Below are 16,390 nucleotides of genomic sequence, written 5' to 3' on the forward strand. Positions count from 1 at the left end.
CCTGGCCTTCAGAAGACACAGAGGAGGAGCAGGGAACAGAACAGCCAGGAGAAAAAGTAGAGGAGTAGAGCAGAGAAAGGGCGGGCTGGCTCCTACTGCCTCTTGGCGAGCTGATGGCTCCTACTGCCTCTTGGCGAGCTGATGGCTCCTACTGCCTCTTGGCGAGCTGATGGCTCCTACTGCCTCTTGGCGAGCTGATGGCTCCTACTGCCTCTTGGCGAGCTGATGGCTCCTACTGCCTCTTGGCGAGCTGATGGCTCCTACTGCCTCTTGGCGAGCTGATGGCTCCTACTGCCTCTTGGCGAGCTGATGGCTCCCACTGCCTCTTGGCGAGCTTATGGCTCCTACTGCCTCTTGGCGAGCTTATGGCTCCTATTGCCTCTTGGCGGGCTGATGGCTCCTACTGCCTCTTGGCGGGCTGATGGCTCCTATTGCCTCTTGGCGGGCTGATGGCCCCTACTGCCTCTTGGCGGGCTGATGGCCCCTACTGCCTCTTGGCGGGCTGATGGCCCCTACTGCCTCTGAACATTGTGCTTTCCATTTATTAACAGTACTGACGGCTCAATAGATTTTGACTGGTTGCAGGTTCATATCAACAAAGAACAAAAATGACAGTATCACAGAGACAATGGACAAGTTTGTGAGATGCAGGGTACAGTACTGTAAAAATAGGGGTACAAGGAGGAGGAAGAACAAAAAAACAAAATTGCAAAGAGCAAAGCAGAGTAGTAATTTCTGATCAATTTTGAGCTACTATGATAGAACATGTTTTCATTCATTGGCGGGCTGATGGCCCCTACTGCCTCTTGGCGGGCTGATGGCCCCTACTGCCTCTTGGCGGGCTGATGGCCCCTACTGCCTCTTGGCGGGCTGATGGCTCCTACTGCCTCTTGGCGGGCTGATGGCTGCTACTGCCTCTTGGCGGGCTGATGGCTGCTACTGCCTCTTGGCGGGCTGATGGCTCCTACTGCCTCTTGGCGGGCTTATGGCTCCTACTGCCTCTTGGCGGGCTGATGGCTCCTACTGCCTCTTGGCGGGCTGATGGCTCCTACTGCCTCTTGGCGGGCTGATGGCCCCTACTGCCTCTTGGCGGGCTGATGGCTCCTACTGTCTCTTGGCGGGCTGATGGCCCCTACTGCCTCTTGGCGGGCTGATGGCCCCTACTGCCTCTTGGCGGTCTGATGGCTCCTGCTGCCTCTTGGCGGTCTGATGGCTCCTACTGCCTCTTGGCGGTCTGATGGCTCCTCCTGTCTCTTGGTGTTCTGATGGCTCCTACTGCATCTTGGCTCTGATGGCGGTTCTGATGGCTCCTACTGCCTCTTGGCGGGCTGATGGCCCCTACTGCCTCTTGGACGGGCTGATGGCTCCTACTGCCTCTTGGATCAATTTTGAGGGCTGATGGCCCCTACTGCCTCTTGGCGGGCTGATGGCTCCTACTGCCTCTTGGCGGGCTCTTGGCGGGCTGATGGCTGATGGCCCCTACTGCTCCTACTGTCTCTTGGCGGGCTGATGGCCCCTACTGCCTCTTGGCGGGCTGATGGCCCCTACTGCCTCTTGGCGGTCTGATGGCTCCTACTGCCTCTTGGCGGTCTGATGGCTCCTACTGCCTCTTGGCGGTCTGATGGCTCCTACTGCCTCTTGGCGGTCTGATGGCTCCTCCTGTCTCTTGGTGTTCTGATGGCTCCTACTGCATCTTGGCGTTCTGATGGCTCCTACTGCCTCTTGGCGTTCTGATGGCTCCTACTGCCTCTTGGCGGGCTGCTGGCTGGATGCGTTCACTTGCTTTACAACAGCACCATCTATCTTTCTAATTTGAAGCTTACAGCCTGAAATGGCTAGGTAATGTCATTGGAACTCTCATTTCAGAGGCACTTTGAAATGTCTGAAGGACTATTCATTGTTATGTCTAGTTGACATGACCAATTGAAAGTGCCTAGCTCGTTATGTCTGCACCGTATCCCTGTTCTTTCAGTGCTCAGGCTCCATCACTCACAGTGAGGACTAAGTGATTATTCCCATGGTGTAGTAGGATGACATGCTCTCAGACTCCAACAGAAAGATGGCCACCAAAATACGGTAAAGGTCTCAAGACAGCAGCTATTAGAACACACATCCAATAGACTAAGGCTGGGTGATATACACTGAGTGTACAAATGATTATGAACACCTGCTCTTTCCATGACATGGACTGACCAGGGTCATGCAACTCAATATTATGTTCTTAATGTTTTGTACACTCAGTGTATACTGGATTTTTACAATACAGTCTATAACAATATTAAGATACAGTGCTAAATTAAATTAAAAGTTCAACAAATTGCACTAGTTCACTGTTTTAAAACCATCAGAATTGAGAAAGCCCATTAAAATCACATAAAATTCATTCATTTGTTGCCATTCAAGGCTCATGCACTACTCATAAAACATATTTAGAACTTGTATTATTCAGAAACATAAAACAAACCAATACCAGCATACTATTTAAAAAAAAAAGGGAATATCGCCCAGCCCTCCCATAGACATGCACAGACACACGCACTATATTGGACATGTGAAAGCATGAAATAGGAGAGTGGTAAAGAGAAATCATCTTTGTGACAGACACACTCAGAGAGACTGTAAATGTAACTTTTTCCTGAGCGGGCAACATTTATCGTATCATCAGACTTGCTGCTCCGCTCAGCCATGAGTCTTTGCGTTTCCCTTCCTCAATCAACCAGAAAGAGCAGACATGATGGATGTCACTGTCCCAGCTCTGGCCAGTGTGACTGATAGCCTGATTATACAAGCATATCCCCCTCCCCTGTATAGAACAACAACACCTTACCGCTGGCAATATTAACCGGCTTGTCCAACCTTATGGATGGCGGAGTGCTTTTGTTGCTTATTGAAATGTGTTATATGACTGATCTTATTATGGCCAGGCTACTTCAAATCACAGCTTGTGTTAGCAATAGCTTGTGTTAGCTTGTTTTAGCAATAGCTTGTTTTAGCAACAGCTTGTTTTAGCAACAGCTTGTGTTAGCAACAGCTTGTGTTAGCAACAGCTTGTGTTAGCAACAGCTTGTGTTAGCAACAGCTTGTGCCATGTGAATGTTATACAACCAAAACAAACACATGGTAAATCATAAGCCCTCGACCTCGCAGCTGGCTGGATAAAAGGATACATTTTCTATCTCAGACTGACTGCCACATCAAAATGCTCAAATGGATTCCTGTCACTGGCTTGATGTGTGTGACTGACATAGCTCTGCAGCTGGTTACCCACTAAGTGTAGGTAAACCAGTGGAGTAGAAGGTAAAGGGGAAGCCATCTTGACTGATGTAATCAATAAACCAAGATGGTCGACCTGATCATCATTGAAGTGTTATGGTGGAGCTGAAGTTGAGCTTTCAGGTGCCCTCCCTTCACTCCATCTCCTCCAACCACGACTCAAAGTCTCGACGTGATTGATCAGACTGAGGCTGAGCCTCCGCTCAGGTGAGACGTTTGGATCTATCACACGGTTAACTCGAAGAGAGAGAGAGAGGTTCTAACAAATGAAAGCAGTGAGAATGAGAGAGAAGGATGAGACATTGAGTGGCTTACCCCATGCTTCCTGCCATCAGGAGGATCAGGTTGTAGATGTGTGAGAAGATGAAGAGGAAGAGGATGGTGCTGAAGAACATGGTCATCCAGGAGCCGTGATCCTCACGGAACATTTTCAGACGCAGATAACGACCTATATGAGGGCATGAGGAGAAGACACCTGTTCAGTGGCAGGCTCCATTCACAGGGCAGTCTATTCCCTCAGACAGTCAGTGGCTGTGTCCCAGGGCCCCTGGTCAAAAGAAGTGCACTATATTGGGAATTGGGAATAGGGTACCGTTTTAGATGCAACACTGAACCAGGATATATGATGAAAGTATGGGCTATGTTCATACACATCAATAACCATTCCATCTGTTAGAAACTCACCCTTTAAGTATTGTAATGATGATTAAAGATCATTATTTTTTGTGACCAACTTTTTATTTAGTTTTGTCATTTTTCTATATTTTTTTCATAGTTACAGGTTCCCCCCCAAAATATAATAAATCCATTTAAAGATAGCCATCTTAGAGTCAACATATTTTTTGCAGGAGTGCTGCCTGTCAGCAGGAATCTTCTCTGAGATTCAAGGGACTATCAACGTTAAGTAACATAATAGATGGAAAGCATTGAATATTTCAATTCATGCACTTCCAAATTAATTTTGTAACTTTTCCCCAGAAGCATTTAACTACAAGGTACTCCCTGTGCCTACCTGAACTCCATGTGACTACCTGAACTCCCGGTGCCTACCTGAACTCCCTGTGCCTACCTGATTTAGGCGACACAGTGAACAGCCGGGGCCAATTTGATCTTAAAACTTTCTTCTGGTGTTAAATACAGTCTGTGAACTATTGTCTGTGAACAATTGATAGTCTGGATTACAGGATACCAAGGTCATATTTTTACATTTCATCTGTGGGCCATACTTTTTGAATGGTTAGCTCAGAATGTGAGCTTTCTAAAGTTGTTTATATATTATAGAGATCAGTGCTTTCGGGAGCCCAGATCATTTATTTATACATCCCATCATTGGATGTTTCTGTATTTCCCAAGGAACTCCATAGGCCAGCATAGCTGACCTAAATTGTAAATATAACACATGTGTTGCCTGGTAATGTCTATGTATCTTTCAAATCTTGGAATGTTCTCAAACCATTACTGTCCATGTTATTGATAAGGGTACGGATTCCGCATTTGGACCATTAGAGGGATACAAAAGGCCTCAAGGCATTATTGTGAAATATTGAGGCATGGAAATGCCAGTTTGATTCCCAGTTACATTGTTTTTCTAACAGAAATAGTGTGAGCAATAATAGGATTAAAGAGTAGTTTATGGGATATATCAGTGAAGACCACCTCTTCCAGGGTAATAGGACACACAATATTTTGCTCAATACTCAGCCAGAAGAGTCATGTCTAAACCAATTCAGGATGGTGTGAAACGCTAAAGCCTGAATATACACTTTAAAGTGTTGTACAGATAGTCCTCTTTAGTCTTTCCCTCTTTGTATACTTATTCATTTTTTCTGGGATCGTTTGCCTTGCCATATACAGTTGAAGTCGGAAGTTCACATACACCTAAGCCAAATAGATTTAAACTCAGTTTTTCACAATTCCTGACATTGAATCCTAGCAAGAATTCCCTGTCTTAGGTCAGTTAGGATCACCACTTTATTTTAAGAATGTGAAATGTCAGAATAATAGTAGAGAGAATTATTTCTTTCAGCTTTTATTTCTTTCATCACATTCGTAGTGGATCAGAAGTTTACATACACTCAATTAGTATTTGGTAGCATTGCCTTTAAAATGTTTAACTTGGGTCAAACATTTCAGGTAGTCTTCCACAAGCTTCCCACAATAATTTGGGTGAATTTTGGCCCATTCCTCCTGACAAGAGCTGGTGTAACCGAGTCAGATTTGTAGGCCTCCTTGCTCGCACAATTGTGATACAGTGAATTACAAGTGAAATAATCTGTCTGTAAACAATTGTTGGAAAAATGACTTGCACAAAGTAGATGTCCTAACTGACTTGCCAAAACTATAGTTTGTTAACAAGACATTTGTGGAGTGGTTGAAAAACGAGTTTTAATGACTCCAACATAAGTGTATGTAAACTTCCGACTTTAACTGTACATTTTAAAATTGCACTATGAATTTTATCTCAATAGCCAGAAGGGGGAGCCATTGGAAGAATTGACCTACAGAAATTCAGCCGTGGCAATATTCATTTTGACAATAGATATTCTTCAGGTTAAAGTAACTGGGATATTTTTCCATCTATTGAGTTCAGATTGAAATCAAATCAAAATCAAATCAAATGTATTTGTCACATACACATGGTTAGCAGGTGTTAATGCAAGTGTTACATCAAGATACATTACATCAAGATGGCAAGATGCAGTAGATGGTATAGCATACAGTATATACATATTAGATGAGTAATGTAGGGTATGAGAACATTATATAAAGTGTCATTGTTTAAAGTGGCTAGTGATACATTTAATTACAACAAGATGGCAAGATGCAGTAGATGGTATAGTGTACAGTATATACATATGAGATGAGTAATGTAGGGTAAGTAAACATTATATAATATAAAGTGGCTAGTGATAAATTGATTACGTAAATATTTCCATTATTAAAGTGGCTGGAGTTGATTCAGTATGTTGGCAGCAGCCACTCAATGTTAGTGATGGCTGTTTAACAGTCTGATGGCCTTGAGATAGAAGCTGTTTTTCAGTCTCTCTGTCCCCGCTTTGATGCACCTGTACTGACCTCACCTTCTGGATGATAGCGGGGTCAACAGGCAGTGGCTCGGGTGGTTGTTGTCCTTGATAATCTTTATGGCCTTCCTGTGACATCGGGTGGTGTAGGTGTCCTGGAGGGCAGGTAGTTTGCACCCGGTGATGCGTTGTGCAGACCTCACTACCCTCTGGATAGCCTTCCGGTTATGGGAGCAGCTGCCGTACCAGGTGGTGATACAGCCCGAAAGGATGCTCTCGAAAGTGCATCTGTAAAAGTTTGTGAGTGTTTTGGTGACAAGCCAAATTTCTTCAGCCTCCTGAGGTTGAAGAGGCGCTGCTGTGACTTCTTCACCACGCTGTCTGTGTGGGTGGACCATTTAAGTTTGTCCGTGATGTGTACGCCGAGGAACTTAAAACTCTCCACCCTCTCCACTACTGTCCCGTCAATGTAGATTGGGGGCTGCTCCCTCTGCTGTTTCCTGAAGTCCATGATCATCTCCTTTGTTTTGTTGACATTGAGTGTGAGGTTATTTTCTTGACACCACACTCCGAGGGCCCTCACCTCCTCCCTGTAGGCCGTCTCGTCGTTGTTGGTAATCAAGCCTACCACTGCCGTGTCGTCTGCAAACTTGATGATTAAGTTGGAGGCGTGCATGGCCACACAGTCGTGGGTGAACAGGGAGTACAGGAGAGGGCTGAGAATGCACCCTTGTGGGGCCCCAGTGTTGAGGATCAGCAGGGTGGAGATGTTGTTACCTACCCTCATCACCTGGGGCGGCCCATCAGGAAGTCCAGGACCCAGTTGCACAGGGCGGGGTCGAGACCCAGGGTCTCGAGCAACAAAATGGAGTCGTGGTCAGCTTTTCCGAAGGGAGGGCGGTGGAGGGCCTTATATGCGTCGCGGAAGTTAGAATAACAGTGGTCTAGGGTTTTGCCAGCCCTGGTAGCACAATCGATATGCTGATAGACTTTGGAGAGCCTTGTTTTCAGATTAGCCTTGTTAAAATCCCCGGCTACAATAAATGCAGCCTCAGGATATGTGGTTACCAGTCCAATTAAGTTCTTTCAGGGTCGGCATTTGATTGTGAGGAATTCTAAGTCAGGTGAACAAAAGGACTTGAGTTCCTGTATGTTGTTATGATCACACCACGTCTCGTTAATCATAAGGCATACACCCCTGCCATTCTTCTTACCAGAGAGATGCTTGTTTCTGTCGGCGTGATGTGTGAAGAAACCAGGTGGCTGTAGCAACTCAGATAGCGTGTCTCGAGTGAGCCATGTTTCCGTGAAACAAAGAACGTTACAGTCTCTGATGTCTCTCTGGAAGGCAACCCTTGCTCTGAAATCGTCTACCTTGTTGTCAAGAGACTGGACATTGGCGAGTAGTATGCTCGGGAGCTGTGCGCGATGTGCCCGTATGACTTGAGCGTTCTGTTAAAGTTTCTGCCAATGGTTTTATTTAATTAAGGAGATATATATACTCCCAAATATTTAAAATGGGAAACGATTGGGGTTCCATGAGTAGAGCTGGAGTCCATCCTCCATCGGGGTCTTGAGAGGCAGTAGGGCTAACTTGATTAGATTCATTTTAGAATTTGAGATTAAGCTAAATGTATATATGATCTTCAATGCGTTTGGGAGCGATTGAGATACATTGTCTAGATAGAGTAAAATATTGTCTGCGTATAATGAAATGAAATTGTCAGTAGACTTGAGAGATATTGGTGTTATTTCCTTCGATTGATGCATTTCCTGGGCCAGAGGTTCCATGGATAATACAATTGAATCTCCTTATCTGCTGCTTCCAGTGATTCTGAACAGAGCAGTGCAGATACTGCCTGTTATGACTATGGCTGAGGGATTGACATTTTTTAATCTTTGATTGATTCATTTGGATTCTGATAGTAATTCCCCTGTTTCAAATTCAACAGTTGATTAAAGACCATTCTGAAGCGCCATGTCCTCCTTTCAAACAGATTTTCACTGCAATTTATTTTGGTGATGAACTAAGCCTTGCCAAATGAACTTGAGTGTTCTGAAAATGGTACCTGTACATAAAGTCAGAGAATATCACTGGTCGGTGCTCTTTGGTATATCACAGACCACATCATGTTTTCCACAAACTCTTTTCAGCAATCTGACTGAGACCCTGTTGTGTTCTGGCTGGCTGGCTGGCTTGTGTTCCACGAGGACAGTTCAGCATGATTAGATTGATTATGCAGACATTTATGACCTGTGGTGTTTTTCCATTCTTCTGGTTGGGAATCAAATTACTAGGAAAGATCTCTCTGCTAGAGCATGAGATTGATTCAGATAGTCCACCTTCTGCCCTGAATACATAATCACAGCAGGCCTCTGGTGCCAGAGATCCTCTATACAGTTGATGAAATTCCATTACACCACTGTTCTTCTGGATTTGAATGAATCGATCGGTTTAGCTAATGCAAGGATGGACTGCGTTGCTCACAAAACGATCAACTAAGTGCACAGTTCGTATCATTGTGACTGCCATCTATATCAGATGAAATGTTATTTGTGGCAATAATAGGAATAGATGTCAACCAAGCAACTGAATCCATATGACAACACAACACTAATCATACACATGTTGCAAGCAGTGGCTTAAACCAACGTCACTGCAAAACAGAAAATGATAATTCATTGGATATGTATAATCAAACTGTAGCTAGTGTGTATAACAGAATGTTCCATCTCCCTCCTGCTGCTCGGTGCTCATACAGTACAATGCCAGTCTGTCCCGTGTCATTGGCCCTGACCCCAAGTCCTCTTTCCCCACAGGGAGGCCGTACTGTTGCTAACACAAGCAGCAGGCTTTCGCTCCTTCTGATTTCCCCTCAGAAAGCTCAGCCAGCGCCGATACCAGCATAGCAGCACCATGCTCTCAGGCACAACTCTTTGTTTTGGTCTCCCCCAGTCAGTCAGGCTATTTTAGAGATACAGCCCCTGGGGGTAGTGTTTTGTTGTGTCAATACTCAGACGTTCGAGACAGGACACCACTGCTCCATTTATTTCCCCATTTACCACAAGGCCATGCTCCCTCTCTCTGAACGCCTTACATGCTGTTCAATCTCAGCTCGCTCACCTCATTCTCCCCATAAAACCAAAGCCGCTGCGACTGCCTCAGAGAGGTGGAGTCCCCGAATGCTGTTTTACGACCATAATGAATGACACTTCTGTCTCTTCAGGCGTTGCCCTGGGTTTTCATACTGCAATGCATTCTTATACAGCCGTTGATACAGCACCATGTACTGTATAAGATAGTGCAAAGAAGAGGTGGAGTACCATTTACATATAGAACAAAGAGATTAAATTGGCTACATTCCCTGTAACCAAATTGTGTTTAACCCCATTCAAACAGTTGTGAAGTGGTAGATGCATCGATGTGCAGGTGCCTAGCTAGTGTGGTTTGTGGTATTTCGAGGTTCATCACAGCTCCATAATTGAATTGGTTTGCACGGATGAACTTAATTGCCTGTAGTCGCAATGAGCCCCAGCTCTGCAGCGTGTGTACCGGCAGATCTGACTCTTAAAGTCGCCAGCGCAGCCAGCTAGCACGGTGGTGAGCTCCCTTCTCGGAGCCAATCAGTGTAGGATTTAACTAGGGGTGATTCAAGATTATTCAGCGGACTGCCTTGAGTCACCACACCTCCCCTCCTCCTCCCGATAACGAGTGATTCATGAGCCACTTCTACACTGTTCAGCTAGGCTGGACACACAAACATGCACACAGGCATGCACACAGGCACGCACACACTTCCATTTCTCCAGATGTTGGTCGCCTATCAAAATCCAAATATGTGTGGTTGTCTCCATCTAGTGGTGATATAGTGATAGTACCACAGAACTGACAGAACTGATGCTGAATTGGAGAAAAAAAAGGTATCCTTCTTCAATTACACAGGATTCATACTGACCACCATCTAAATGTGATGTGGAAATCGTTAAATGTGATATGCGCATGACCACGGTTAAATCTAGCAGACCAGTGGAATAATGAATTATAATTTGACATTAAACAAAGGTCATGGCACCAAAACAGGATTTGAAAATACGCGAGAGAAGAAAAAAACCCACTCCAATCCGGTCGGTTAACAAGCAGGCACGTTGGTGCCAGACAGCTAAAATACAAACACACCGTGACAAACTGGAGCAGGCAATCAATCAAACACACACAGACACACAGTGGGAGTCACAGCCCCAGACTGATGAAAAGGACACAGCTGGTGGAGGTGTTCTGACTGAAGGAGACCTGAGACCCAAGCACGGTCTCTCCTGTCATCATGATACCAATCATCAATAACTCTCTGCTTATTAAACAGGGTAAGAACTCTCATTATTTCACACTCACTTTATGATTCAGATACATAATGATGAATACATGTAAGAATACATACACGTTGTATTTTTCCCCCAATATGACTGTAGTTTGTGGCCACCAAAACAGTATTTATGGTTTAATGTGGTCTTTTGAATGGGTATAATCTTCATTTTCTATCAAATGTTTTTCAGTATGTTTGGAAAGTTTTTTATTGTGTGTGAAAGACCCCATAAAAATGTTAAATGTCCACATAACAAAAAAAATGACTTAAAAACCTCACAATAGTGAAAACCTTGAGGGTATGCCATGTGAAGACCAGAACTTGTCTTTGCAACTCTGAAAATAGAAAACTCTTCTGGCAGTCTTTTTTAAATGTGATCAAAGTAATTGTCACCTTCTGCTTGTGTGGTCAACACAAGGGTCATTCCACAAAAAGAGTGCCTCCTGATATTTTAAGTAGAAGTTGTGCACCACTATTAAATTTTGAAAGCGTTACATTAATATATCAAAATGAAGTGCCCTTTATTATACACCACATGGGGAACTCAATAAATCAAAAAATTGAATGAAAGAAACTTGCTAAAGTGCAAAGATTCCCTCTGTGACTTGAAGGAGGAACTGAATCCACTTAATTAAGCTCAACATTTTTCTAAGTTTTCACTATCATTGTAAAGCCAACGTTATTTGGTTGCTTGGACAAAGTCATTCAAGAAGATTATTATTTCTTTGTGTGATTTATGTGGTTAATGGTTCATTTACTGTCTGTTCCTCATTTTAAAGTCATCCCTGTTACATGAACTGAACTCTCTTTTTAAGATGGTGAAACTATTCATTTTTTCTATCAAAAGAAACATTGAACATCTAATAGTCAAATCATAGTGTAAAAGCAGGTGAGCTGGTTCTACTTTGTTCGGCTGTTTTTCGGGTGTTTTGGAGTAGAAAACTGAGTGGGTCGAGCATAACATGTCAACTCTGTTACCAATAGATAGTCAGGCTAGAAATGTTTCACAATTGCACTTTTTTGTGAAGCTTACATTCAATTGATACTCCCACACAACAAGCTTCAATTCCCCCTGTCAAAAGGGGTTTCATGGCTGATTCAAGATTAAATCGTCAACCCTGTTATGGTCAACCGTTACTTTATTTGGCACTTAATAGGCAATTACTATAGTCATTTTTTTATTTAACCTCTCGAGATGGGAAAAACGTGTTTATGAAGTTGAGCATGTGCTCTTTACAAAATAATGTTAAAATTAGGTGAAATCAAACGTTTTTTTGGGACCAAGTTAAACTTCTCAAAAGGCACCGAATTGGTGACACTACCCTTCAATAGCCAGTCTCTGATTGAAGGCAAACAATGTGTTTCCATATTGGAGTGGAATCCAGGGTTAATTATTCCCAGCGCATGCAGTACAACAGCCAGGCTGTCACTTCCTGGTGACTGGGCACAGGACTGAGGGGGTGGACGGGGCTGAGAGTGTTTAGAGACAGACAGGCAGGCGACTCTACATTAATCTATTTATGATAATGGTATATCCTCGCTGAACCTTGGCTAGAATAACCTTGATGTGGATAAATTGAAATGCAAAGTAATTATATATGGCATGAAAGACCACCCTTGATACTACTTGACATATTTTGTTTTTTTACTGTATTAAGTGATCTTGTACAATGCCCCATCCCATAACATGTTTTTTAAAATGCCATCTATTGTCTTTCCTCAGCCCATACAGTGCCATTCCTGCCTCTGAACCAGTCGGAGGCATTCTGCAGTCGGTTTGAGAATGGCCAGTGGTACTGCTACGTCATCTTGGTCCTCTTCACCTTTGCCCTGCCCCTGGGCATCCTGGGTAACGTGGCAGCGGTGCTAAACTATACCTGCTTCAGGAGGACCAGCAGTCTGTCCACCAGCAACGTGTTCCTACTCAACCTGGCCCTGTGTGACTCAGCCTGGACCCTCACCCTGCCCTTCACCATCTACTTCAGCCTCCAGAGGTCCTTCCACAGGGACATCCAGATCTTTTGCCAGCTCAAGAAGATCTTCTTCAACATCAACATCTACGGGAGTATCTTCTTCCTCACTCTGATCAGCTTTGACCGCTACGCCGGCACCATGCACCCCATCAGCTCCCTCAGGTGGTGGGACGCTTGTAAAGCCAAGCTCTGCTGCGCCTGCGTCTGGATCTTCCTCTTCCTGGGCTGCATCCCCGAGCTCTTTGTGACCTTCGCCTTGCAGAGACCGGGGAACGTGACCGTGTGCATGGACCACATCCAGGGTCCGTTCGTCTTATTCAAAACCATGTCCATCATCAAGACTCTGGTGGGCTTCGCCTTGCCGTTCAGTGTCATGCTGGTCTTCTACGGGATGACGGTGCAGGTTTTACGGGGCCTCCCTCGGGGGAAGAGGAGAGGTGGTGGGGGTCAGTGGGTGGGGAAGCCCCTGATGCTCATCACCGCCGCTCTGCTGGTGTTTGTGGTGTCCTTCGTGCCCTACCACGTCATGATGATGACCCTGGTGTTTATGAGGATCAACGACCAGGTGACTCCGGCCAACGTGCACGTCCTCTATGCCTCCTATGAGTTCTTTGAGGCCATGTGTAGTGTGAGTAGCTGCCTGGACCCAGTGCTGTACATCCTGGCCAGTGACAGGTTCCAGAAGAGACTGCAGGCCCTCAGGAGGGGCCAATATAGGGGACTGTGCTGTAGGCGTAGCAGGAGGGTAGCGGTGGAGGGCTGACGAAGGATAGAGTCTCCTACCATAGTTAGTTATCCTTATTCAATTAAATTAATTCATTAAATCAACAAAAAAAAATGATGATCTAAAAATACACACATTGACATGTCTCTGAGAGATTGCCTCTCACAACAGATATGCCAACCAAGTGTCTGTGTTCATCTAAAGAGCCAGAAAAAAGGGCTGAAAAAATGGGGCCTTTGCCAGAATTGAACATGTTCAAGATAAAACAGAAACTGTAATGAGAGGAAATGTTGCGGTTGGGGAACTCAATATCCTCTGACATCAGAGATGTACTGACACAGAACACAGTGCATTCAGAAAGCATTCACATCCCTTGACTTTTTCCACATTGTTTTACAAAGATTGATTAAAATGGATTTAATTGCCATCTTTCTTCAACGATCTACACTAGAGGTCGACCGATTTATCAGAATGGCCGATTAATTAGGGCCGATTTCAAGTTTTCATAATAATTGGAAATCTGTATTTTTGGACACTGATTTGGCCCTTTTTTTTTACACCTTTATTTAACTAGGCAAGTCAGTTAAGAACACATTCTTTTTTTCAATGACAGCCTAGGAACAGTGGGTTAACTGCCTTGTTCAGGGGAAGAACAGCAGATTTTTACCTTGTCAGCTCGGGGATTCAATCTTGCAACCTTACAGTTAACTAGTCCAATGCTCTAACCACCTGCCTCTCATTGCACTCCACAAGGAGCCTGCCTGTTACGCGAATGCAGTAAGAAGCCAAGGTAAGTTGCTAGCTAGCATTAAACTTATCTTATAAAAAACAATCAATCAATCATAATCACTAGTTAAACTAGTAATATCATCAACCATTTGTAGTTATCTAGCGTGTCCTGCGTTGCATATAATTGATGCGGTGAGCATTCGCGAACCTAACCATAAACATCAATGCCTCTCTTAAAATCAATACACAAGTATATATTTTTAAACCTGCATATTTAGTTAATATTGCCTGCTAACATGAATTTATTTTAACTAGGTAAGTTGTGTAACTTCTCTTGCAACAGAGTCAGGGTATATGCAGCAGTTTGGGCCACCTGGCTCGCTGCGTACTGTGTGAAGACTATTTCTTCCAAACAAAGACAGCCAACTTCGCCAAACAGGGATGATTTAACAAAAGTGCATTTGCGAAAAAAGCTTAATCGTTGCACGACTGTACCTAACCATAAACATCAATGCCTTTCTTAAAATCAATACACAGAAGTATATATTTTTAAACCTGCATATTTAGCTAAAAGAAATCCAGGTTAGCAGGCAATATTAACCAGGTGAAATTGTGTCACTTCTCTTGCGTTCATTGCACGCAGAGTCAGGGTATATGCAACAGTTTGGGCCGCCTGGCTCTTTGCGAACTAATTTGCCAGAATTGTAAGGAATTATGTCACAACATTGAAGGTTGTACAATGTAACAGGAATATTTAGACTTATGGATGCCACACGTTAGATAAAATACGGAACGGTTCCGTATTTCACTGAAATAATAAACGTTTGTTTTCAAAATTATAGTTTCCGGATTCGACCATATTAATGACCTAAGGCTCGTATTTCTGTGTGTTATGTTATAATTAAGGCTATGATTTGATAGAGCAGTCTGACTGAGCGATGGTAGGCACCAGCAGGCTCGTAAGCATTAATTCAAACAGCACTTTTGTGCGTTTTGCCAGCAGCTCTTCGCAATGCTTCAAGCATTGGGCTGTTTATGACTTCAAGCCTATCAACTCCCGAGATTAGGCTGGTGTAACCGATGTGAAATGGCTAGCTAGTTAGCAGGGTGCGTGCTAATAGCGTTTCAAATGTCACTCGCTCTGAGACTTGAAGTAGTTGTTCCCCTTAATCTGCAAGGGCCGCGGATTTTGTGGAGCGATGGGTAACACTGCTTTGAGGGTGGGTTCCTGGTTCGAGCCCAGGTAGGAGCGAGGAGAGGGACGGAAGCTATAAATGTTACACTGGCAATACTAAAGTTCCTATAAGAACATCCAATAGTCAAAAGGTATATGAAATACAAATGGTATAGAGGGAAATAGTTCTATAAATACTATATTAACTACAACCTAAAACCTCTTACCGTGGAATATTGAAGTCTCATGTTAAAAGGAACCACCAGCTTTCATATGTTCTCATGTTCTGAGCAAGGAACATAGACGTTAGCTTTCTTACATGGCACATATTGCGCTTTTACTTTCTTCTCCAACACTTTGTTTTTGCATTATTTAAACCAAATTGAACATGTTTCATTATTTATTTGAGGCTAAATTGATTTTATTGATCTATTATATTAAGTTAAAATAAGTGTTCATTCAGTATTGTTGTAATTGTCATTATTATAAATAAATAAATAAAAATCGGCAGATTAATCGGTATCAGCTTTTTTGGTCCTCCAATAATCGGTATCGGTATTGGCGTTGAAAAATCATAATCGTTCGACCTCTAATCTACACAAGATACTCTGTAATATCAAAGTGGAACAAAAATTGAAAAATAAAACGAATATATCTTGATTAGATATGTATTCAACCCCCTGAGTCAATCCATGTTAGAATCACCTTTGGCAGCGATCACAGCTGTGAGTCTTTCTGGGTAAGTCTATAAGAGCTTTCCACACCTGGATTGTGCAACATTTGCCCATGAATCTTTTCAAAATTCTTCAAGCTCTGTCAAATTGGTTGTTGATCATTGCTAGACAACCATTTCCAGGTCTTGCCATTTTCAAGCAGATTTACGTCAAAACTGTATATTGGCCACTCAGGAAGATTCACTGTCTTCTTGGTAAGCAGCTCTTATGTAGATTTGGTCTTGCGTTCAGGTTATTGTCCTGATGAAAGGTGAATTAATCTCACAGTCTGGTGGAAAGCAGACTAACCCAGGTTTTTCACTAGGATTTTGTCAGTACTTAGCTCCATTCCTTTTCTTTTTTTATCCTGAAAAACTCCAGTCCTTAACGACTACAAGCATTCCCATAACATGATGCACC

The 16,390-nt window shown here is 43.6% G+C and overlaps 2 protein-coding genes across 3 annotated transcripts in view; one reads left to right on the plus strand and one right to left on the minus strand.

Moving 5' to 3' along the window:
- Positions 1-16,390, minus strand: part of LOC139370368 (transmembrane protein 117-like) — a 67,572-nt gene that overhangs the window by 33,023 nt on the left and 18,159 nt on the right. For both annotated transcript variants that reach the window (XM_071109816.1, XM_071109810.1), the window contains exon 3: positions 3,589-3,721. In XM_071109816.1, coding sequence (XP_070965917.1) covers positions 3,589-3,721 — 133 coding nt within the window. The remainder of the gene's footprint in view (positions 1-3,588; positions 3,722-16,390) is intronic.
- LOC139418840 (P2Y purinoceptor 1-like) lies at positions 10,619-13,393 on the plus strand. The gene is made up of 2 exons (XM_071168585.1): positions 10,619-10,658; positions 12,381-13,393. The coding sequence occupies exons 1-2, from the start codon at positions 10,619-10,621 to the stop codon at positions 13,391-13,393; spliced, it is 1,053 nt and encodes a 350-aa protein (XP_071024686.1).

Source organism: Oncorhynchus clarkii, chromosome 2 (genome assembly GCF_045791955.1).
Source record: "Oncorhynchus clarkii lewisi isolate Uvic-CL-2024 chromosome 2, UVic_Ocla_1.0, whole genome shotgun sequence".
NCBI classification, from domain to species: Eukaryota; Metazoa; Chordata; class Actinopteri; order Salmoniformes; family Salmonidae; genus Oncorhynchus; species Oncorhynchus clarkii.

Excerpts from the sequence above, each read along its gene's own strand:
- LOC139418840 (XM_071168585.1), top strand. The coding sequence starts at position 10,619 with ATGATACCAATCATCAATAACTCTCTGCTTATTAAACAGG. Across the intron at positions 10,659-12,380 it reads CTCTCTGCTTATTAAACAGG|CCCATACAGTGCCATTCCTG; the intron begins GTAAGAACTCTC and ends GTCTTTCCTCAG.